This window comes from Monopterus albus, unplaced genomic scaffold (genome assembly GCF_001952655.1).
Source record: "Monopterus albus unplaced genomic scaffold, M_albus_1.0 scaffold28.1, whole genome shotgun sequence".
Taxonomy (NCBI): domain Eukaryota; kingdom Metazoa; phylum Chordata; class Actinopteri; order Synbranchiformes; family Synbranchidae; genus Monopterus; species Monopterus albus.
In genome coordinates this window covers 135853-158844 of record NW_018127908.1, presented here as the reverse complement: position 1 = coordinate 158844, position 22992 = coordinate 135853, and the positions used below count along the sequence as shown (strand labels likewise).

The 22992-nt window shown below is 42.4% G+C and overlaps 2 protein-coding genes across 5 annotated transcripts in view; one reads left to right on the top strand and one right to left on the bottom strand.

Moving 5' to 3' along the window:
* The first annotated feature begins 129 nt into the window (after positions 1 to 129).
* Positions 130 to 18601, top strand: nyap2b (neuronal tyrosine-phosphorylated phosphoinositide-3-kinase adaptor 2b). 4 transcript variants are annotated; one of them, XM_020595752.1, is made up of 8 exons: positions 130 to 1026; positions 1146 to 1202; positions 3264 to 3465; positions 7274 to 7590; positions 10780 to 11856; positions 14064 to 15350; positions 15474 to 15577; positions 16293 to 18601. In XM_020595752.1, the coding sequence occupies exons 3-8, from the start codon at positions 3287 to 3289 to the stop codon at positions 16584 to 16586; spliced, it is 3258 nt and encodes a 1085-aa protein (XP_020451408.1). In that variant the 5' UTR covers positions 130 to 1026; positions 1146 to 1202; positions 3264 to 3286; the 3' UTR covers positions 16587 to 18601. The 4 variants fall into 4 exon arrangements, with proteins under 4 accessions (XP_020451408.1, XP_020451410.1, XP_020451407.1 ...); XM_020595754.1 differs by lacking the exon at positions 1146 to 1202 and having other exon boundaries at positions 10783 to 11856; XM_020595751.1 differs by lacking the exon at positions 1146 to 1202.
* The window catches only part of LOC109957725 (collagen alpha-4(IV) chain-like), a 21290-nt gene continuing 16899 nt past the window's right edge, over positions 18602 to 22992 (bottom strand). Inside the window, exons 38-48 of the mRNA XM_020595856.1 lie at positions 22769 to 22876; positions 22209 to 22280; positions 21820 to 21948; positions 21494 to 21601; positions 21172 to 21327; positions 20976 to 21083; positions 20555 to 20692; positions 20165 to 20281; positions 19740 to 19928; positions 19348 to 19631; positions 18602 to 19269 (exon numbers count right to left, since the gene is read on the bottom strand). Coding sequence (XP_020451512.1) covers positions 19012 to 19269; positions 19348 to 19631; positions 19740 to 19928; positions 20165 to 20281; positions 20555 to 20692; positions 20976 to 21083; positions 21172 to 21327; positions 21494 to 21601; positions 21820 to 21948; positions 22209 to 22280; positions 22769 to 22876 — 1667 coding nt within the window. The 3' untranslated portion in view covers positions 18602 to 19011. The remainder of the gene's footprint in view (positions 19270 to 19347; positions 19632 to 19739; positions 19929 to 20164; positions 20282 to 20554; positions 20693 to 20975; positions 21084 to 21171; positions 21328 to 21493; positions 21602 to 21819; positions 21949 to 22208; positions 22281 to 22768; positions 22877 to 22992) is intronic.

The following is a 22992-nucleotide window of genomic DNA, read 5'->3' as shown; positions in this document are numbered from 1 at the left end:
AGCTGTAAGAGAGAAGGAAGGAGGAGGGGCCATTAGCGAGGGCAAGAGCAGTGGTTGTTGGGGAAAGAGGACGTTGTGTCTTCACCCTCTGACAGAGAGAGCTCTCCGTGGTGCTGAAAACAGAAAAACATTCAGACTCCAGTTACAGTGCAGCCGCAAAGGAAAGGCAGCCAAGACACACAAGGCACAAACATAAAATGACTAAAAGAAGAAGAGACTATGATATGAGAGTGCATGAAGATGAACTGAAAAGCACATAGCAAAGGAAACAGCAGTGCAGGAAAAGGAAGGAGAGAGAGAGAGAACGCTGTAAGGTGGCTACAGTATGCAGTGGGCGTGTTCTTCTTGTTGTGATCTATAGTTGGGAAGCCCAGATTTATCTGCTTAAGGAAATAGTGCCTGTACAGACCTGTGTGGCTGAGCAGAGAGAGCCAGCTGGGAATGCCATACCTGGAAACGTGCACCACTCTTCTCCACCTCGGTTTCAACCTTCAGGGCACCGTGGATGAGGATTCATTTCACCGGTGCGACACTTTAAGACATTTTGTGTGTTCGGACATATTAAGCAGAAGGAAAGACATTCTGGGAAAAAAGCATTAGAAATTGTGTTAGTGTGTATTTGTGTCATGCTTGCCACTGCGGGTGCGGTCTGTTGCTATGCTGCATCTTCCCACTGTCCTTAACATGTGCAGATGTGTGGAGCAGTGAAACTGGCACCTGGCTTGGAGTTTGGCATTATCTGGACTGGAGGGGTTCCACCTCCCTTTTCTACCCAGGGGACGGAGCACCAGGCTGGGAACTCAATGGCCCAGCTCCCCTCTAGCACCAGCTTAATCCTGAGTAACAGGGACTCCTTTTAGCAAGCAAATCAGTTGGATCATACAATAAATGGAAGTCTCTGTGGATTTAAGGGGAATTGTGCACTGGTGCTCCAGCAAAGGTCAGAGTTCACTAGCGTGCACTGGACTCATCAGGGGAAGACAGAAGACACATTGGTCTACAAACCAGCAGGGACACAGTCCTATTGTGAGTATTCAACATAACACTTGCTTTTACACAAAATTGACACACAAACCCACAAAGAATTATGCCAGCAAATTTTGCTGCTAATATATGCTCTCTCTCTCTCTCTCTCTCTATTGAAGTCAACATAAAAAAACACAATAGCAGAGCTGCCAAGTGTTGCACCTCTGCATGACTGGGTTTGCATTTTAACCTTTCCTTGGCCCACTCCCCTGGTCTGTGAATGTCTGTGTTTGTGCATGCACAAGCACCCACACATGCTGTCACTAGACTACTGGCCTTGGCAATCTTTTTGACATCGTGTCTCTAGAATATCCATGCTACCCTTCTCCTGTGACATGGTTGCCTGGAAACAGAAATGTGTGCCACTTTGATTTACTTTTAAAGCAAAGTGCACCTCTGTGTTGCAGCTGTTGCAGCCCATGTCAACTGTGGCAAAGGGAGGGAGAATAGATGAGATCGAAAGAACACAGAAAATGCATCAAGTGAGGAGGAAATGCAATAAGAAGGCAGCTCTGTTGGGAGTGAGGGGAGGGGGAGATGGGTTGCTGTATTGAGAGATAATCAAATAAAAATAGCATTTTACATCAGTGAATTATGGGAGGACAATCCAGTGTGAAAGGTTTGGTTGATAAAAAAACAGTGTGATAAACAAGCTGATTCCAGTGCAGAGTGCAGCGGTAGGCTTACAGGGATTAAGCAGGCAAGCTTAATTCAGCTCAAACACTGTTTGAACTGTGCCTTCCCATTGCTGCATGCTTAACACATCTAACTGGTTCACCTCATTTCTCCTCAGAAGCAAAGATTTACTTCTCTTGTACAGCCTCAGATCTCTGACTGTGCCTGTGCATCAATGATAAAAACCTGATAATCAGGTTTAAAAAAAAATCGCAACACCACTTGACACCAGGACTCTGTGTCCTAGTTTGAACTCTGATCTGCTCCATTTGTTGGCTCTTATCAGTCCTCTCCTAATGCCTGTAAAAACCTAATGGAGTTGAAGATGTGTTGTAGGGAGTGGAACTGACAGATAAACCTACTGACCTAGGCCCCATGCTGGACTTAATGATAGACAGACTAAGGTAGAAGGATGCTGAGGATGGCTAGACAATGGCTGGCCTCTCAGTTGGCCCTGCAATTTCCATCTGGCTGCCTTCCAAGCCCTCCCTCATCATAAGCACCCTCCCCCTCTCTGTGCACACTCACACCCGGTGCTTCTCTCACACGTAAACAAGCATGAGTCTTGGGCTGATCAGAAAACAACTGACCTACATGAAGGCATGTGCTGTCCTCTTTTCTTCCACCACTGGCCTCTCAAAATTCACATTCAGCTGTTGCACATTGTGTTTATTATGCTGCATGCAGGTGCACAGCTTTTCAGGCAAGCACATGCTGTATGACAATGCACACTGAATAACAGTATTAGCTGCTTAATGCTTTGTTTGAATCTTAAGTATCTATGGTCAATACTATTTTAAATTGATTGCCATTTAAAAAGTGTGAATGATTGCCCCATGTGAATGCTTTTCCTCACAGCAACATCCATGCTCTTTCCTATGACAGTGATACTGTAAATAATAGTGTTTGTACAGAATCAAAAGACAGCAAAGAACATCCAAACTGAATGGCATCCATATACAGCATGCAGAACCATCACAGTCTAGTAAGTTAGTTCATTTCTTTGTGTGATTTGTCCAAGGAGTACTGTATTTACATATTCAAGCTCAACACATCTTATAATTGCAGAAGATGAAAGTCTTTTTTTCAGCTTCATTCAGATGCTCATTTGGTTAAAGCCAGTAATTTCAGCCAGAAAATGTGCAAACAAAACTGAGAAAAAGAACAGCCGCTACTGAACCACAGCCAGTAAGGATACGGAGACACTGAAACTCAAGGTGATGAGTAACTGCAGCTAGATAGTGAGTCCCTTGACTGTTGTGTACGTGCTTGTGCAATGAACAATGAGGAAGGATGTTTCAGCCCTCCAGGGAAAATGCATGACATGGTCCAAGTCTCACCACCAACATAAACTTTCCATAAGCCATGACCTCCACAGCAACAGCTGGAAACCTTAAAAACAAATACTGTACATGTTTGCACAAACCCAATGTGTCACATTGCTTGTTATGCATTCAGAACATACTCATATATGATGCTGTGGCAGTCCATATAATTAGTAGTATTTTGTGTCTTTTATAGTCCAATAATTTTTTCTAATATTTTAATTTTTTCTTCGTCAGAATGCTGTGGAAACACTTGAAGAATGATGAGCTCCAAAGAGGAGGAAACGTTCCGTTTTTTCCAGTATGTTGAGGAGAATGGGCTGAGAACCTACAACGGCTTGATAGCTCAGAACTTGGACCACACCAGGAATGAGAGAAACAGGACATTTCTACAGGAGAAAAATGACAAGAAAAGAAAACAGGAGGAAGCCATAAGGAGGTAGGAAGAAAACAAACAAAGAAAGTGCTTCACTGGCTAATGTTTCCACAAAAATATCTTAAAAATATAAACTGATCTGGTTTGGATAGGTACTGTACATTTGCTGCTGTAGTCTTCTTACAAAACATGAATGGGATTTTGTTCTGTAATGCAAGGATGTCACTAGGTTCACTTCAGGGAGAGGTTTAAAAAAAACTGGGACAAGTGGCCAGAGGGCCCCTGTGGCAATGGTAGGATGCCATATTTTGGGGTTTGCCAGTGTGAGCTGGTGCTACCCATGATCTATAAAGGATAATTAACTTTTCACTTTTAAACTTATTTGGGACTTGTCCTTGGATGGAAGTCACTGCTGCTCCACTTTTGAGGACGCTTTTATAAGTAAGACGGAGGAGGGGTTGGTTGTCACAGAAAGTGTGTTAGGACGTGAGGGTGGGAATGAGATGTTTAGAGCCTTCCTATACAGTGATAATTTGGTAATATTTAACTAATTTGAAAACATTTTTTCCAGTTGACCTCATCAGACATGAGTCACACAAAGGCTGCTGCACTTTTGTTTGTATGTTGTGATGAACAAGCAGTTATAGTACTGCCAGTGTGCAGCAACACTATTGTGTGGCAACCCAGCATGACCATACATTTGGCATGCTTGTGTTGTTGGGTAGAATAGCTAGCACTAACTTTTTATATTTTGGTGATGACATTGACATCTGTGTTGCCCAAAAAACAAACAAAAAATTTTAAAAAATCACAAAACACACATGAAACACATGCAATATTCATTGAAAACCAACCATATACAAAATTTTACAGTTCTCATAAGTGCAGACAGGTGACAAAGTACAGTAAAATGAGTGGTCTATTCCAGGATGCCAGTGCCTCCATCCATAGAGCACAAGGGGTCACTGAATGGTTTGATGAGTATGAAAATTATGTGAATTTTACACTATGACCTTTATATTCTTCAGCTTTCAACCCAGTTCAACACCTATGGGAGATTTTGGACCGACGTCTCCACCACCATCATCAAAACACCACATAAGGGAATAACTTTTTCAAGAATGGTGTTCATCCCTCCAGTAGAGCTCAGAGACTTGTAGAATCCAAAACAAGGTTATTCAGTTTGATTGTCAAACAAATAATCTAATAATGTAGCAGGCTAAACAAAGATCAGTTTGTAATGGCAGGGCTTATGGGAAATGCAGTCCAATATTATCATGGGATCTGAACATTGTTGTTTCCTGTCAATCTGTCTGACACAATACGAAGTGTATTAATATCTCCTGGGAGTTTTAACTATGCATGAGATGATTGCATCGATGTGCTTTTGGGGCTGAGCATTTACATATGACCAAATGTCGTTATTCAGGAGCACGTACCGTGCATCACTTGCATGATCAAAACTGACTTATAGTTCAACTTTATACCAAAAGCATTAGTTACAGTTCTAAAATCTATCCTGGGCTGTTTTTTTTTATCATTTACCAGCAAAATATTATTTCAGTTGTTATTAGTCCTATACAGTAACTTGATGAATGGGAGAGGCCATTGTTTAAGGAGTGTGGCATCTACTGTCCTGTTATCCTTCCACTGTCTCTCAGCTGTTGCCAAAGCTAAAATATTAATACACAGTCACTGGAAGAAGTGGCTTTTTCATGAGGCCAATAAGTAGGTCAATGAGACGACCCATTTTTTTACAGTAACTGACTGAGACAGCATAAAGATTCATGCGTGCTGTGAGTGTGCAAGCAACTACATGTATGGTTGTGTACATGTGTGCATGAACATGACCAACAGAAAAGCACAAAATGCTTGGAACAAGGTAGGAAAGGACAAATAGCCTGTGTGATTATATGAAGGAAAAAGAGCTTTGTAGAGAAATGTGTTTGGGGGGAGGCTGATAAAGACAAAGAAGGAAAAAAACTATTAGTGAGAAATGTGAGCTCAGTTGCAGGAGATGTGTTCTGCCTGGTGACAGCTGGAAAAGTCATAGTCCAATCAGAATAGCAATGCTAGGTTTGAGTGAGGCAGGCCTTTCTGCCTGCTGCTGTCTCATTCTGGGCTTCTTTTGTTGTATTTCATCAGACAAAGTTAGAGTCTCACACACAAATTGACTTAAACATGTAAGTGTTTTCATGAACACCCACACCCATATGCACCGTCCGCCCCACAAAAACAATCACACACACCCAATTAAATTTGTTTAGATTTACATTTCCATGCAAATTCCAAACGGCTGCTTTCCTCTTTGTTTCCCACTTGTACACATGCACACGTTCTCATATAGACAGCTTTCTTGAATCCATTTTTTTTATAGATCTTCTTTTGTTGTGCTTCTGTAATTTTGTTTTTCTTGTCACATGGTAAAAGAAACTGAGCTGCCCCACTGCAAGTCAGTTCCAACTGGTCCAAGTGCACCTGTGGTCTATCCTCTAGCCAATCACTGGGCAAATATACTATAAATAACTCAGTCACCAGTTACGCCCACCCACCCACACACACATACAACCCATATGGGTGTGCATGCACACAGTCACAGCAGATGCACACAAGACATATGAGACGAAGAGACTGTCAGTGCTGTGCTGCTGACACCTGTGACAGTAAATGAAGATTTTATCCTTCTTTCAGAAACATATTGTCCCAAACATGGATGATTAATATTTTTATACACAATATACATGATTACGTGATTAGAGGTTTACTTTTTTTCTGGCTTTTTTTGCCTCAACACCTTACTGCAGACATCTTACTCTTGTATTAAAGGTTTAAAATCAGTGTAACATGGTTATGATATATACACACCGAAGAGTTGTGATGAGCACATGTACTTTATCATTGTTGTGAAGTGGCAGCTGTTTTGTGTCTAGTTTCCATGGATACCCTGTTGCTAGGCAGAGGTAAGCCCCTGACCAATGAACCCACCCCACCAAGTGCCTTCTGTTCAGCAGTTGTGCGGGAGGGAGTCAGAGTCAGCAAAGTCACACAATGAGAGGGCACACACACACACACACACATGTATGCACACACTCACACCAGACAGAGATTTGTGAAACCACATGCAAATTCATCCATTTGTTTGGGATTTGCATGCATATGTAAATATAAATCTCTGGCATTGCGTTTTTTCTTTCTGTAATATGTGAATAAATAAATAAACTGCAGTGTGCACACGTTGCAAACTTATGTATGTATTTTATACTAACCATTTTTCATAAAAACAGTCAAAGCTCAATTACTCTGCAACACACACAGACACACACAGATACACAGACCCCCTTTTCTGAACTCAGACATCATTAATGTTCCATTCAGGCTAATCATCCTTTTATAGGGATTGATTGTATTCAGGCATTCTCGCATCCTGTGTAATTCTGTGTGTGGTTGCGTGAGTGTCAGTCATATCTAGGGTTATATTCAAATCAATACTTTGCCGTGAGAGAGACTGTTTTCAGCGGCACTACGTCTGTTGTTGTTACCTCAGTGCTCTTATTGTTGGAACCGCTGGCACAGAATGAAATGCATAAGTACACATAACTATGCTTGTGTATTTAGAGAATGCCATTATCTGTGTGTCAGGGTATGTGCTAATTTTGCTGTCCCCCAAAAGGAAAAGCTTGCAGCGGAGGTTGTGGTAGCTTCATTTTTCTCTTGTCTTCATGTTTTTTCTCCCTCTTTGAAATGTAAACTGATATATTTCAGTACATTTCAAAATGTCTCATTCTTTTGCATCACATATTATGGGTTTATTATTCATATTTACCTGTGTATGAGACCCTGTGCACCTACCTTCCCTCTCTTTCTGTTTTAGGACGAGTGAGGACATAGCAACAGAAGGCAAGCATTTACGTATGGGATCTTTTACAATGCCAGACCCCCAGGAACACATGCCTATGGCTCACCCTCATGCCCTTGCCTGTGAGCAGGGCTTCTCCATACGATCCCAGTCCCTCCACTCTGTCGGTGGTGGGAACAGTGGGGGTGGAGGAGAGGAGGAAGTGGGAAGCCCAACTTCTAGGAAGCAGCCTCCACCAAAGCCCAGGAGGGACCCAGCTACCAAGCTGAGCATGTCGTCTGAGGCAGTGGACCACAGTTCTGTGTCCACCTGCCGTGGGGAGAGATGTGACGGTGAGTGGTGGTGGCACTTCATACCAAAGAGCTGTGCTATATATAGCTGCTCTCTCATTTCATGACATCTAGCCATCCACTGCATAATTCAACTAAGTACCATACTGGCATATTGTTAAAGAAACATTAATAATATTTTAAGTACAAAGGGGTTAAACCATAGTTAAAACATGTTGGGTGTAATAATAGAGGTAACATCCTGCAAATCAGTAACATGCTTAGAAGATGTGTCAGAATCTGGATACATCTGACTTTAGCATGCTTGAATAGCTGCACAAAGCACATATATTCCAGGTTTATGAAATGCACAGACTATAGAGCAATTTAGGATGCTAACATCTACTGTGTAGTGCATAGTTGTAACTTGTAGTTTGTCTGTTTTCATTGTGCTCTTTTACAGTTTAAAATAGCGTAGTAACTTGTTGAGCAAAGAGAGAAAGATATCATATAGTGATGTATATGAATCACTGCTACATTTGTTGGGCTTTTTACAAGCTCTGAACTTTAGAAAATGCACCCTCATACACAAATCTGTGCTTGAAATAGCTTCTATGCAAGGCCTTGGCAGATTTAGTTTACTGTGGAATTTAATGGTAGCTCTGATAACTGCCAATCTTGAGAATCTCATGTATATTAACATCTGGTGTTAATGTATACATGATCTTTTGCTCAAAGAGTAGATCTGGCTTCTGTCACGGTTCCTGTTGTTGAGAGTAACGTCCTGATAGTAACAAGGTTTGTGTATTAAGTTGAAACTTCTGTAACCCATGCAGATGGATCAAAGGTTATCAGTCACACAGTCAGCTGTCAAAGCTGCTTTCATTGCACATATAAAAAAAGCAGATGTCCCCTGATATTTTCATAACCTTGTTTAAAAAAAATGAATTACTTCAATAATACCAATAAAGGACAACATACTTTATATTCAAGTAAAAACTGGCAAAACAAAAATGTAGAGCTTCCTTGATCGAGGTCCAGAGGAAGCATTCAATCAGTCCAGTCAGTTTTCTGAAGCAAAATAAACAAGCACAATGTGCCTGTTCAGCCATGGATGATAAAGAGGGCATAACTATCAACGCAGTGTATGAAAATCTTTAATGGAAAAAATAGGAAGCTGAAGGAATGTTTTGTCTCAGCAATCCACAGATTCGGTCACAGCTGTATAGCAAATGCACAGTGCACAGTACTTTCATTTTTAGAAAAGAATCAGTACGTGGTACGGTACATAACAAACATGACCTGAAAAATAAAACAGAAATATAAAATAAAGGTCTATGTGGCAAGAAACTGTTGCAGCAAAGAGATATAGAGGCTGCGGGGAGCTTTGACTCCATTTCGGTTTGGAAGCCATCTGCCAACATGATGTTGAGAGAGTCGCCCAGCCTGGCTCAGATTGGTGGGAATCTCTCTGTGTGCACACAGATCTTCCTGGGTGCCACGGCAACCATCCCACAGAAACAAGACCCCCTGCAGCCCAGCCAATCACAGCATCACTGAGCAGCTCAGGCCAGTGGGGCTCCAGAGATGCTGCAGTCTGAGGCTTCTGAGCCAATCAGAGTGAGCGTGTGGGGGTGTCCCTGGCTGAGGGGAGGGTTGTGTGCTCTGTAGCTGGCGTTGTAGCAGAAAGGGGAGGAGTTTGTCAAAGTAGAACTCATTCAGGAGGAGCGATTGACCTAGATTCGTTTTCCCCAGGAGGAGAGGGAGGGAGAACGGATTGCGGGTAAACACATCCACTACAGGGGGAGGGGGGACAAGAGGGAGCTGTAGAGACAGGAGAAGAGAAGGGACAGGGAATAAAAGATGCTTGGAGGGATAGATTCATCATCGGTGCTAAAACAGATCTCAGTATCCACCGTGCAAACCTGTTAGTGTAGTAATCTATTTGGCATCTGTGGGAAAGAGGCATATCTATTGAGTATGTATTACCATATGCACACAAAGAAAGGGAGAGAAAGCGCACACAAGAATGTTAGCACTATATCAGCCCAATTAAATGCATCAGAAACACATCTGGCTTGAACCAGATCTTCTATTAACACCCTATTAATTAGTGGTAATGAGCAGAAAATGTGGAACCAAAAGGCCTGTTTCATCTTAAGTGCAAATTATCATCGTTGACATCAACATCAGCTTGGATAAATGTGTGGCATGCAAAATACCAGTGCAAAACAAAATTAAATGCTCTGAGTAGATTTTTAGTCTTAAGCTTTGTTGTACTAGATTTTCTTGATTTTAAATTCAATGTTTTTTGCTAGTTATTTTCTCAACTTATTTAAAAGACTGGATCCATAGATTCCTATCTAACTTTCAGCCAGAATATACATCAAAACCAAACATTCATATGTGACAGGAAAAAAACTTTGGCAAACACCTACACAGTTTTCTAGAAAGATTCACTTCATAAGTTGTGACACTGTGTGATAAAATGTGCACATACTTGTCCTAATCTTCCTTTCCGAATATGAAGGAATGTGCATATGTGTTCATGCAAATGACCATGATGGTGGTGAGTCATGCAACTACAGGAAGTGAACCATCTATTGAATTATTAAAGGTGTAAAATCTGCTGTTTGAAGATATCAGCCATGGCCTGGCTTTTACACTCATCTCTCCTTACAAATCAGAAAAAGGGATAGTACTAATCAAACATCTCAGTATCTGACCTGTGAGCAACTCAGTGGTATAGAGCACCGTCTACTAAGTAAACTAGCACTGGGACCTTACTGTGCAGTGTATAGTCAGCGTGAACATAGCACCATAGCGCCATCAAAGAGATTCATCCTCCAGTGCTACATCACCACTATCAGAAAGAATCTCTACAGTGTGTGACCCAGATAATATACTCACATACTAGTCCGCTGCTATATATGTGACCTAGAAACATGCATATAACGCAGCTATTCCCACATATCTGAGTCAAGATATTGCTCTGAGCTATACACATTGAACCACGTGACCCACAGAACTGCAGCAGGCTTTATTTTAATGATAATGAGTCACTGAATGATAAATGATACACAGAATACACAACAACAATGTATCACAATACAATATCAGTCAGAATGACGACATAAAAGTCAGCAAATGAATAAACCATACAAGAGACACGTATTCATTATCTTATGGTGCTTATGAATGTGATTTTCTCCAATGGATTTGTGTTTAGACTTTTTTTTCTCTAACCCTTAGCAGCTCAAGGATGCAGTGAGGACTGCAGGAGGGTGCCACCACCCAAACCTAAGAGGAACCCCAACACACAACTGAGCTTTTCCTTTGATGAGTCCTACATCAAGAGTCACGGGGTTAGTGGGGTTTGCTCATCTAGACCTCTCCACTATGTCACTTCCCCCTGCGAACACAACCCCTCACCTCCACACAGTGATGACAGCCCCATAGATGACTGCGAAGATGAACCAGTCTACATAGAGATGGGCGGGATTGATGTTGGAGCACGAGAACCCCTGAAGAGTGAGGATGAGGAGCCAGGAGAGTCTGTGTATGAGGAGATGAAATACCCAGCTCTAGATGATATGGAGTACCGTACTGATCCCGTGGGGTGCCGCTCTGCTTGCCCCACCCCAGCACCCTATGATCCTGAACCTCTCAGCCGCTGCTCCACACCTCGAAACATTCCCCTCTGTGACATTCCTGCACCTTTTCCCAATTTACTCACCCATCGGCCTCCATTGTTGGTGTTCCCACCAGCACCAGCCCAGCGTTCACCCAACTCAGACGAGTCTCCCCTCACCCCTTTAGATGTAAACAAACTGCCCATGATGGACAATCAATCCTATAGCAAATCCCCAACATCTTCCTCTGAGCCTGCCTCCTCTGCACATAACCGACGGGAGCTCACTGCCACCCCAACCCTCACCATCTCAGGGCGCTCCTCTGCACCTCCTCTACCCTGTGCCCTCTACAAATCCTGCTCCACATCATCCTATCAGCGTAGCCACTCTGCTTGCCCATCGCCAGTCAGCATGGGCCGCTGTCTCACGCCTCTGAGCCTCATGCGTACAGCTCCCTTTGACGCTCCACTGCCATTCCCTGGGGGTCTCCCACGGAGTGCCTCTGCCACCCCTCATGGCAAAGGCTCACCACCTCAAGACAGTGCAGGTCGACTCCATGGTTCTATGCAGAATGTGTCTGCAGGGCGCTCAAGGACACCCACCAGCCCACTGGACGAACTAACCAACCTGTTCACCACAGGCCGGAATATGCTGAAGAAAAATTCCAGTGGTAGAAAGTCTAAAGAACCTGGAGAGAGTGAGTCATTCCACGCATTTGTTTTTATCATTCTAGGATGTAGCAAAGCAAAGGGCATAAACACGTCCTTGAATTTATTTATGTGTCTCATTTCTGGAGAGCGTAGACAGCTTATAACTGCATGTCCTTGGAGAAACCCTACCAACACTAGACATGAGTTGCAAAGGCTGAAGACCAGGAATCACATTCCAAAGTGTCCATGAAAGACACAGACAGCATCCAAGTCTAAATGCTTTGACTGCAGTAAACTCCTAAGAAAAAACAAAAAAGTAGTTTTCAGTTCCTTAACTAGTGATAGGGTAAATTATCCCTGTTCTGGTTTAACACATCCTACCCTGGCTTTAAAGAGAATACATCACTTTTACAGTACCATGTTTGTGGCACTCTCTGTATTTCATCTAGCCTCAGCAAGCCAATTTTGATACAGATCATATGATTTAATCTGAGGGGATTAGAGAATAAAGCAGTGGCATTAGTCCATCAGGCAGCATTACTTATAAATACGTAAGCATAATATTTAAATACAGATAGCCCTGCCATGCTCAAAACACTGCCAAAATCAATGCAACTGTAAAAGAAAACACTGTGTGCACAATGTTTACAAAAAAGATGTAAACTGTAAATCACTTTGCTGGCATTTTGAGTCACAGTGTGAGATGCCAGCAGCTTCATCAGTCAGATCAGTCAGTCATACATGAACATTCTTCTTCTTATGCAAAATACAACCATTATTTTGTGTGAAAATAACCATTTTAACCTTGAATATTTTGAAATGGAATGTACTTAGTGTAAATGACTAAAAACTAATCACTGCAGGCACTAAACCAAGCTATTGGGCATTTGATTAATACATGAAGTGTAGTGTTAGAGGCATGTCATACATTATTTTAAATTAACATTATCTAATAACTTTGAGAGGTTTTACAATGAATTTTACCCTATGGCTGATATAAACCTCCAACTATATCCCACCTCTGAGATGAGCTCTGCAGCTGAAAAGAATAAAGGAAATAAATAAATAAAACTCTGCTCCAAAATACATTTATTCGAGTGCATTTTGTGCATAAATCATAAAAGAACTACAGAGTTGGTACATCTATCCTTACTCTACGCTCTTAGCAACTGCATCATAGCAACAGTGGATGGAGGAGAAATTCTTCTTTCTTATTTGCAGATTCCCTCCCCATGGCTAATGCAACCAATCACAGCTCAGGGCATGCTGGTCTACAAGAGAGCAAGGCGCTCCAGACTGGGATAGCTATGGCTCTCAGCTCAAATCTTTACCTGATCAGAGGATTTCAGATTCTCTTTTCTGTCCAATCAGCACATACTGCACTCATGATTAAGCCAATTGTGTAGCTGGGCCAGCTTTGCAGAAGTGGGGGAGTGGAAGCTGAGGCAATTTACTGATACAGTTGGTGCACATTTGCTGTTTAATACTGTGATTTCTATAAACTTTCTAATGAATGTCTTACACTAAGTGAATGTTAGATAGTCAAAGGTTGCATTTAGGTGCCAGGAATTCACATTAATGTCTCACCAGTGAGCCCTGTTCTCTAGTCCCACATGGTTTGTAAAGTGTTTGCATGTGTTCTCTATACATCAGTGTATTGGGCTGTGTAGACAGACCTTTTTCATTTTTTTATGTTTATCCTAACACCTGTGGGGCTAAACCATTGGCAGGTTTTACATTTTGCTCTGTTATTGGCTACAAGTGCATAAAGTGTAATGAGTGCACAAAAGTAACACAATGAATGGAGGTACATTTTTGTTATCTTCCTTTCTGAGGCAATAAAGGCAGCAGCAGCTAGACTGACCCACTTACTAACTGGTTAAATCGCCACACTCACTCTCTTTACACACACATGGAACTGCACACACTAAAAAGCTAAGTATGACAAATGTGGCATCTTTACTAAAACATTGTAGTGTCTGTCATTAGACACTATCATTAGTGGGCAATGAAATGTTCTGATGCCTTTGAGCCCACATCTACTGCTGTAAACTCCAGTGGTTTACAGCAGCTGCCCCAGTGAGTACCGAGTGACACCTAGTGGAAATTTAATAGCAGTGCAGAAACTTGTAGCAAAATACTGTACTATTTAATGATCACTGATATTTTTTCACCAATATGCATATAATAAGTTTGGGTGTTAGAATCATTTAAATATTTTCTTTCTGAATAGTTTTACCCTGTTCTTTTACAGCTGAGTCCAAAAGCAAGTCTCACAGTGAGTCCAAGCGTGAAGGCAAAGAGCGCCACAGTCACAGTCACAGTAAGGAGTCCAAACGAGATTCCAAAGAGCCCCACAGCAAAGAGGTTTCTCACAGGAGAGACAGAAACAAAGACAAAGACAGAGGGAGCAGCAAGGCTGAGCAAATGCCCAACAGATGCAACAGTAAAGACCACAGTTGTAGCAGTGTAGAAGCACCACCTGTTCGCAGGGATAGCAGGGACCAGGGCTGCAGCAGTGTAGAGCCCATCCCTGTGAGACAGGACTCCAAAGACAGGGGCTGCAGCTCCTTAGAACCCATCCCTTTGTTAAGAAGAGACTCCAAGGACAGAGGGGTCAGCAATGGTGACCTGATGCCAAGGAGAGACAGCAAAGATCGGAGCGGAGGACATGGAATGGAGTCGTTGCTGAGACAGGACAGCAAAGACAGAGATAGACTGCTAGATCAGCCACCCGAGTTGTTACCACGACAAGACAGCAAGGAAAGGGCGAGAAACAGCATAGACGCTAGACACGAAAGCAGAGAGAAACTGTTGGATCAGCCACCTGAGTTCTTACCCCAACAGGATAGCAAAGAGAGAGCCAGGAACGGTATGGACTCAAAGCATGAAAGCAGAGACAGGCCACCTGAGCTTCTACCCCGACAGGAAAGCAAAGACAGAGCTAGAACTGGAGCAGAATATAAGCATGATAGCAAGGACCATCGTCCTGAATTTTTATCCCAACAGGATAGCAAAGAAAGGGCAAGGAATGATATGGAATATAGACATGAAGGTAGAATAGATCAGCCACCTGAGATACTACCCCGACAAGAAACATCCAGAAGCAGCAACAGCAAAGACAGGGTTGGCAACAGCTTTGAATTCAAGCATGAAGGAAGGGAGCGGAGCTTTCACAATGGAGGAGATCTTCCTCCTCCACCTCTTCCCAGGCAGGACAGTAAAGATCTGAGCAGAACCGGCCTCGAGGTGAGACGGGACAGCAAAGACAGAAGTCTGAATGGCTCAGAGCAGCATCATTATGATGTGAAAAACACCAAGCCCCCCTGTGCAATGGAGTATAGGTGTGATAACAAAGAAAAGGGATACAGAGCAGATGGCACACCCCGACGAGATAACAGAGCAAATTACAGCTTGGACCAATCAAAAGCACAAAAGAGGATTGACAGCACAATGTCAGGGCAGCATTCAACCACAACAACACCTACTCACCACAGAAGATCATCTGGTAGCCCACCAGTGACCACGGGAACAGGAAATGGTGAGAGTTAAAACCTCAAATTCAGACTCTAACATTAAACATTAAATTGAATTATATGTTGCAACATAAAGTGTCCAGATTTCATTACATATGACAAAAGGTTGACTTGTCCTTCCTTTGTAGATATGAAAGCAGTACCAAAGTATGGCCGCTCACCTTCTTTGCCTGCTAACCCCTCACCAGTGGGAACTCCACAAAGGAGAGCATCAGAGACCCATCACAGTCAGGCATGTAGATTTGTTTGATTTCCTCTAAAGGACAAGGCCTGTTTCTACATTAACAGTATTTTCAACACACTCCATAAAGAGACTAAAACCAATGATTTGCCACTACTCACGATTAATGCCCATCAGTGTGTCAGTCATGGATCAGCTTGCTCGACTGTGCCGCAGACCGCTACTGTTGTTCAGAAAAGATTAAATACACTTCAGTGAAACAAACTGCTGCACTGGGTGACATATTTCTTAATTTGCAAAGCTGAGAGCTCGTGTGCGATTTTGTTGTTCCCGCTATCTTCAGGAAATTATGGCCGCTCGGAGCCTTTGGGCCAACATAATCAGGTCTGGGGTTTCGTAATGAAAACGTGTCACCCATTGCAGTGATGTGTTTCCCTGATGTTTTAAATCATTTTTGAACAACAGTGGAGATCTGTCACACAGATGAACAACATAACCCAGGACTGACATCTGACAGACATTAACTGTGAGACAATTTATTGTTGGCTTTAGTCTCTGTATGGAGATTGCTGAAGATACTATTAATACAGAAAATGATCAGCCTTATCCTTAACAGTATTTTTAGCCTGTCACAGGTCTTTTACCTTCTTATGAGCACACAACTTGGAACACTACTCAGTTTCACTTAAGATATGTATTCTTTATCTTTTTCGTGCTCTTCTAACTGGTTTGATTACTTCATGTCATGCACTGACTCTGTGTCCAGATGCCCCAGATGCCATGGATATGTGGAGACGCCACTATGCTAGAACAGATCGAGAGGAAACGAACCCTATGTATGGAGATCCGCTCCAGACAGCATCCGCACCTACAGAGATCCACAGAGAGGTCTCCCCCTCCTCCTCCAGACAGGAGTGAGGACAGGCACCAGGAGCGGAATCAGTGCAAGCAAGAAAATGCATCTTTCCTCCCAAGCTGGGGGAAAAGCAGTGGGGCTAAAAAGCTCCGTCCTCCTCCTTACCCCACACAGACAACTGTATTCTGGGACACAGCCATCTGACAGTAAAAATGCACCTTCCTGCCACACAAAACCCCAATGATGCCCCCTTCCTCTTTCCTCTGGGTTGTGCTGATTCTTCCTTGCAACATCAGTGACATCGGGACAGCCAATAAGAGCACTGGAGGGATGATAATCGTTGATGTCAAAGGACAATGGTGGTTACCACAGCAATATTTCTGCTTGTTCAGGTTGTCATGTTTTCTTATCATCACTGGTGATAATTGATATTTTTCTATTTTCTGTGACTGTATTCTTGTAATATAATTAGTAGAATAGATATTTGATGAATAGGTATTTTCTAAATGAGATGGGAATTAAAAAGCAGCATAAAGTAAGTATAGAAGATGTAGATGTTTGTTTTTATGTTATTTTTGTGTTGGTTATTTAACATTTGAAACCATAATCTATGAATACTTATACTGTAGTAGCAGAATTTTCTTATGCCCAGCTCTTTGTTGTGCTCCACCTGCACTAAAATGAATGGACTATTCAATTCTGTCTTTATATACTTTACATTTTCACTGTTGTATTGTAAGTTGAGGCGTTAACGTCAAACGTGCTTTAGGTTCGAGCTCCCTGTATGCCTGGTCCAGTATGTTGTAGAATGTACAACAGTTGGTCCTAGAACAGAAACAGGAAACTTTGTGTGCTTCAGTTTGTATATTACAGTAAGAAGCTGTGTATTCACTACATCAAAGCCTTTTGAAGCAGCTGAATATACTGTAAGTAAACCTGGTGGCTGGCATGTTGTAGAGGACAGAGAAAAGGTGAAGTGTTTCTGTTAAGATACACGGAGGGTAGGATGAGAAGGTAGTAAATTATAACATACATCATACAACATACGGTATCATTTCCCAAACCAGCCAAAGCCTGTAAAAGAGAAATATGGCTGTGGTTGCACTTTGGACGTTGGGTTATTTGAAATGGGGCTGGTGGCAGTAGCTGGTGCCAGCGCCTTCACTTTTCCACGCACACTGCGAGCACCATGACACAGTGTAAATACTTGATGCCAACGACCAGCCCGTACAATCAACACCTGAGCTTTTAGAGCATTTCTTAATTTTATTGCAGATTATAATAGCCATATGCACTTGCTTAAGAAATCACTATCAAGATTATGCTTATATATATATTTTTGAAAATGTTATGAGTAGTGAGATGTGCCATGGAAGTTTTAATTTACTGGCTGGGAGGTAAAGCCTCAGGAGACTGACTGTGTGTGACATACAGTCATCTATGGGTGGTTGTCTCTGACAGTAGTTCCAATTTGATTGGCTGGCAACCGTTTATAGAGATCAAATTGTTTAAGGACCTATCACATGGCAACATCTCTGACCAGTGAAAAGGACAGGGGTTGCATACAGGCCTACCAATATTTGAGGCCTTGTTTAAAAATTTAAAAAATCTAAAAACTGCACTACCCATTTTCTTCCATCACATTTAATCAGGCTGGTTACATTCACGCCCCTCTCCCTCTACCTCAGCCTCTTGCTTACATTATCTAAATTGGTTCTCCTTGCACATTAAAATGCAATTTTGACATTGCCAAAATAGTATGAGTTTGACAAATGAGCTAGCCCTCAGAGTACAAGTGCAGTACCCCCTCTCTGGTGAGAATCATTGCTACTGTACAGAGGTCCCTCTGTGTTGTACCTGTATGTGTGTGTGAGTGGGAGAGCTGTGTGTGTTGTGCGTGCCAAGCAACACTGTATGCAAGTCGAATCTTTAAAATGATTGTTTTAAGGCATTCACTTTGCCCTATCCATGACGTTGGTGGAGGTCGGAAATGTAATAATGATGATGTACAATCGTTTCGTGTGTATAAACGTGCACTGTGAAAAGGTAGAGAGAGCACCACACTGTCAGAGTCCTCTGTCTTATTGCACTGAGTGTTCTCTTGTTTTGCGTAATAAAAAAAAGAAAAGGAAAAACATGTTTGAGGAAAAAAGTACTGTATTCTGATTGTCACTTGGGTTTTGTTGAGAGAAATAAATAAATATGAACTTGAAACCTGATATGGAAGAACTGTATCCTGTAGAAATTATTTATTTTTTCTTATCCTGGGAATTCTGAATGTAGGTTGTAGTGTTGTCAACCACAACAGCTACTGTATTGAATGTTTACATTTTTTAAAACATTTTAACTGAGGAACACAAGTTCTTTTGAATATTTCTCTGTAGAAGGTTTAGCGAATACAAAATGAGCAGCAACAATAAAACATCTTCATCATTAGAAATAACACCTCATATGTATCACAAGATATAGTAACAGCAAAATTATATAACACTGCATTAACTGTAGAGCTGTATTTTTGTAAACAGATGTCACCAAATTTCTAAATATAAACTTGAGTGATGATAAGAATTAGGTTTTCAAAATGGAATGGCTTAATATGGCTTAAAAATAATTAAACTTACAACCTTTATTAGCCTCTGAGGCAGACATGACACTGACTGGCCTTGCGTCGCTGTTGGTCAGCTGCTTTGATGGTGTCAGTCCTTGGGGTGGTAAACTGTTCTGTGTGAGCCACTGTAGTCAGCCAAAAACTGTAGAGGTTGGCAAAGTAGTGACAGGAGCCTCGCGCGCCCTGGCACTCTATGGAGGGGTGAGTTCTGAAATCCTTAAGGCAGCTGCCAGAAGACGTCAGAGCCTGACCACCACCTTTGTCACCCGCCCCAGTTTGCTGAAGACAAGAAGGCACATTCAGGGTTTTTGACAGCATTTTTCTTTTATACGCAATCAAACCTTTGATTGCACTCACCAGGAGGAAAGAGTACCCTGTCCACAGACTCCTCCAGCCAGGTGGGCATGCAGGGACTGTGTGATCCTGGCTGTGAAAAGCAACTGCAGGCCAAAGTGTCTCACACACAACGCAACGGCTTATGTGGGAGATAATCTCCTGGCCAAAGAGTGGCATCATGGGTATGGGAGCAGTGGTGGAGAGCCAGCAGGATTTGTCGTTGCGACTAGAGTAGTGACAGGCAGCGTTGTTGCAGTAGGAGAAAGGCATAGTAGAGAAAATGGGGAGGCAGGAGCCAGCCTGGCCTACAGGGAGAGGGAGTGGGCAAATGAAGGAAAAGAAGGTAAAAGAGTTTTTTTGTATAAATAAACTTGAAAATACCAACAAAAATATCACTTTATGCAGCCCCTTACCCAGATCTTGTGTGTGAGCCTTCTTTTGTCCCTCCAGGTAGACAAGACTGTAGCCTGTCCAAAGCAGACTACTGCCTTCAGGGCACTGTGGCACCTGAACTGACTGGCTGTGGACAACCAAAAGTAAGCCTGACTTCGACAACCGCCTATAGCCTGGCTCACCTGGATCACCTGAAGGACCTGGGGTACCTGGAGGTTGGAGAGGTTGAGGAAGTAGCAGGTGGGTGTCATGAGGATGGTTAAGAGCATGGAAAAACCAAAGCAGAGACGAAATCAGTTACTTGTTGTTTATTCAAAAGCTTTCTGTATAAATTCAGCATCTTGTTTAATAAGAAGCCCTGTTAATCTTGTGCAGTTTCTTGTGTAACAGACTGTTTTCATTATAGCCTTTTGGGATTGTTACATAATTACATCTGATTATTCACCTTGGGGTCCAATAAATCCTTGTGAACCAGTTTCTCCTGGGTCTCCAATCGGACCATTAGAACCAGGAGGACCTTTTAGGCCAGGAAGACCCATAGACCCTCTGGGACCCTTCACTCCTGTAACACACAAGACACACAAACAAGGACAAATCACTCTTATTAACAGTTAATCTGTGTATTTTTATATAACGGGATGACGGCAAACACCCCTAATGCAATAATTTGTGAATATTAACATTGATGATTTTTGTTGCCTTATGAAAACGCACAGGCAGCCTCTGTACCAGAGTCAAAGTCCTTGTGTGTTCAACATAATTCGCCAATAAAACTGATTCTGATTCAGACTCTGAGCATGTACACATATACAGAGAATACATTAGATTCTCTTACCTTTACGTCCTGGAGTCCCAGGAGGACCCACATCCCCAGGGAATCCCTGAGATCCTGGGAGACCTTGTGGTCCTGGGAATCCAGGGGGAGCTCTCCCTGGTGATTCACTGATAGAATCACCGGGAGGACCTTTGGCACCTGGGAAAACACATACACTGATTACCAGATGTAGTGTAGTAACACACAGTATACCACAACATATCAGTAGGGCTGAATAAGTGATAATAAATCATAAATTAATGATAGTGGAACAAATATCACATATATAGATCTCAAACTATTTTTTTATCTCATTGATTGAATTAATATTTTCTACTTGCCTCCCTGTCACAATGTTTTCTGCACATTCTACCATGAAACAAATCCTTAAAAGGATTTATAAAAAATACTAGTAAATATTTTCACTCGCAGTGGCACTCACCAATCTCTCCACGTGGACCAGTTTCTCCCTTGTGGCCTTGAGGCCCAGGAAAACCTTGCTGACCTTTGGGTCCTGGAGGACCCATGGGACCACTAGGACCTCTTTCACCTGTCAAAGTGCAGCAATAATTAAAGTGCAGTCAAGTGAATGGCAAGACTGTAAATACTGATGATAGCAGTCTGACACTGTAGTGTACCTTTTGGTCCAATAACGCCTGCATAGTTCTGAGATCCAGGAGGTCCTGGGAGGCCCTTATCTCCCTTACGGCCTGGCAAACCATGGAGACCAATTGGTCCTGGGTCTCCTTTGGAGAAGATGCTGCTGCCTGGAGGCCCCTGTAACCCAGGAGGACCTAATAATGCAATTAAAAAAAGCCAGTTATGGACAGACATGAAAAGGCACAAATACCCACAGTTAAACATAAACATGCATGAAAATCCATGTTCTGTTCTAAATGTGGCCACGCAAAGATGGAGATGAATACAGACAAGCAGATGAAAGGTCACACACATACACACCTGGGGGTCCTGAAGGCCCTCCGTATCCTATATCTCCATAGAGTCCTGGTGAAAGCGTGTGGCATTCTTTGCCAGGGTAACCAGGTTCACCTGGGAAGCCTGGATGTCCTGAAGGAAGAAATACACAGCAATGTAACATCTTATCTCATATATACAGAAACTGAACAATGAATGTAACCACTGTAACTGAACTTAATGAATGGAGAGTGAAAAAAGTCAGAGAGTGCAATGAAATCGTAACAACATAATACAATCTGAGTATTATTGCCCCACACCCTAATAAACTGGTGTAGTAGATGTACTATTGATATTACTAGATAGGATACCTGTGTCACCAGGTGGCCCTCTTGGCCCTTTAGGCCCAGGAAAAGAGGGTCCTGAAGGCCCTGGCAGGCCCTGGTGACCCTTGACTCCAGGAAAACCAGCTGGTCCTGGAGGGCCGGGGATTTCTGCTCCTTGAAGTGACAAATGAGGACATTTAAGACACAGTATTACAGTACATTGTAGCATGTGGTCGTGGTTACTCTTGTATAGCCTAAATGATACTAATTACAGTTTTTAGTATGAGTCAAGTTAACTCTTATTAATGAACAGGGTTCAGTTGACACATACTTCAGCATTTCTATTAAAGGCAAATTGTGAGTAACTGTGCAGAAAAAGCAAAACCAGTAGTTCACACACCATAAAAGATAATGGCTAAACTTATGCACCTTACCATTTGCTCCTTTCATCCCTTTTGGACCTCTAAGTCCATCCAATCCATCCAGACCGGGTGGTCCAGGGGGCCCTAGCATAAGACCATGATACTACTGTAAAAGATAAGCCCAATTTTCTAACAATCCCATGCAGAAACTAAAACCAAAAATAACATTCATGTAATCACCTTAACATCTGTGAACCCAGAAGCTGGTTAAAGTTACATGTATATTTGTCTGTGCCACAGACTTCCATTGTTGTCGACAAACTATGCTAACTATGTGCCTCATGTGCCTCATGTGCCTCACAGAAAATCTGAGCCCCATTCTTTTCCAAAAAGAGCTGATGTGGAGTTGACTTTTTTCTTACTACAGAGACTAAAAAGTGATGGCCATTCTTAGCCTTTGGAGCTCTTTTTTTTTGGAAAAAAGACAGCCCCCACATTTTTTGCAAGGAAGAAATGTGGTAGTCAGTGCAGACATTTGGCTCACTGGTGTGTTTTTAATAGTCTTTGGACAACAGTGGAGGTCTACAGGACAGATGGATAAGCTAAACTCCCAGTGGACATAATGTTAGTACCTGGAGGCCCATATGGGCCAGGTGGGCCCGGTGGTCCCAGACATCCATCATTGCCTGGAGGACCTGGAAACCCTGGAGAACCTGGTGGGCCATGAGGCCCAGGGAAACCTGTAGAGACACACACAAAAGAGCCCACACTAACACACATACATAAAGCCCAAAATTCTAATTACTCTAGTGAACAAGCATAAGTATACAATTTAAAAACTGGGAAATAATTTTTA

What these genes read in the sequence shown, in the direction of transcription:
- nyap2b (XM_020595751.1), top strand. Translation starts at nt 3,287, where the DNA reads ATGATGAGCTCCAAAGAGGAGGAAACGTTCCGTTTTTTCCAGTATGTT. An exon ending in GTCTAAAGAACCTGGAGAGA is followed by an intron (nt 11,857 to 14,063) that starts GTGAGTCATTCC and finishes GTTCTTTTACAG; the next exon opens with CTGAGTCCAAAAGCAAGTCT. An exon ending in GACCACGGGAACAGGAAATG is followed by an intron (nt 15,351 to 15,473) that starts GTGAGAGTTAAA and finishes CTTCCTTTGTAG; the next exon opens with ATATGAAAGCAGTACCAAAG.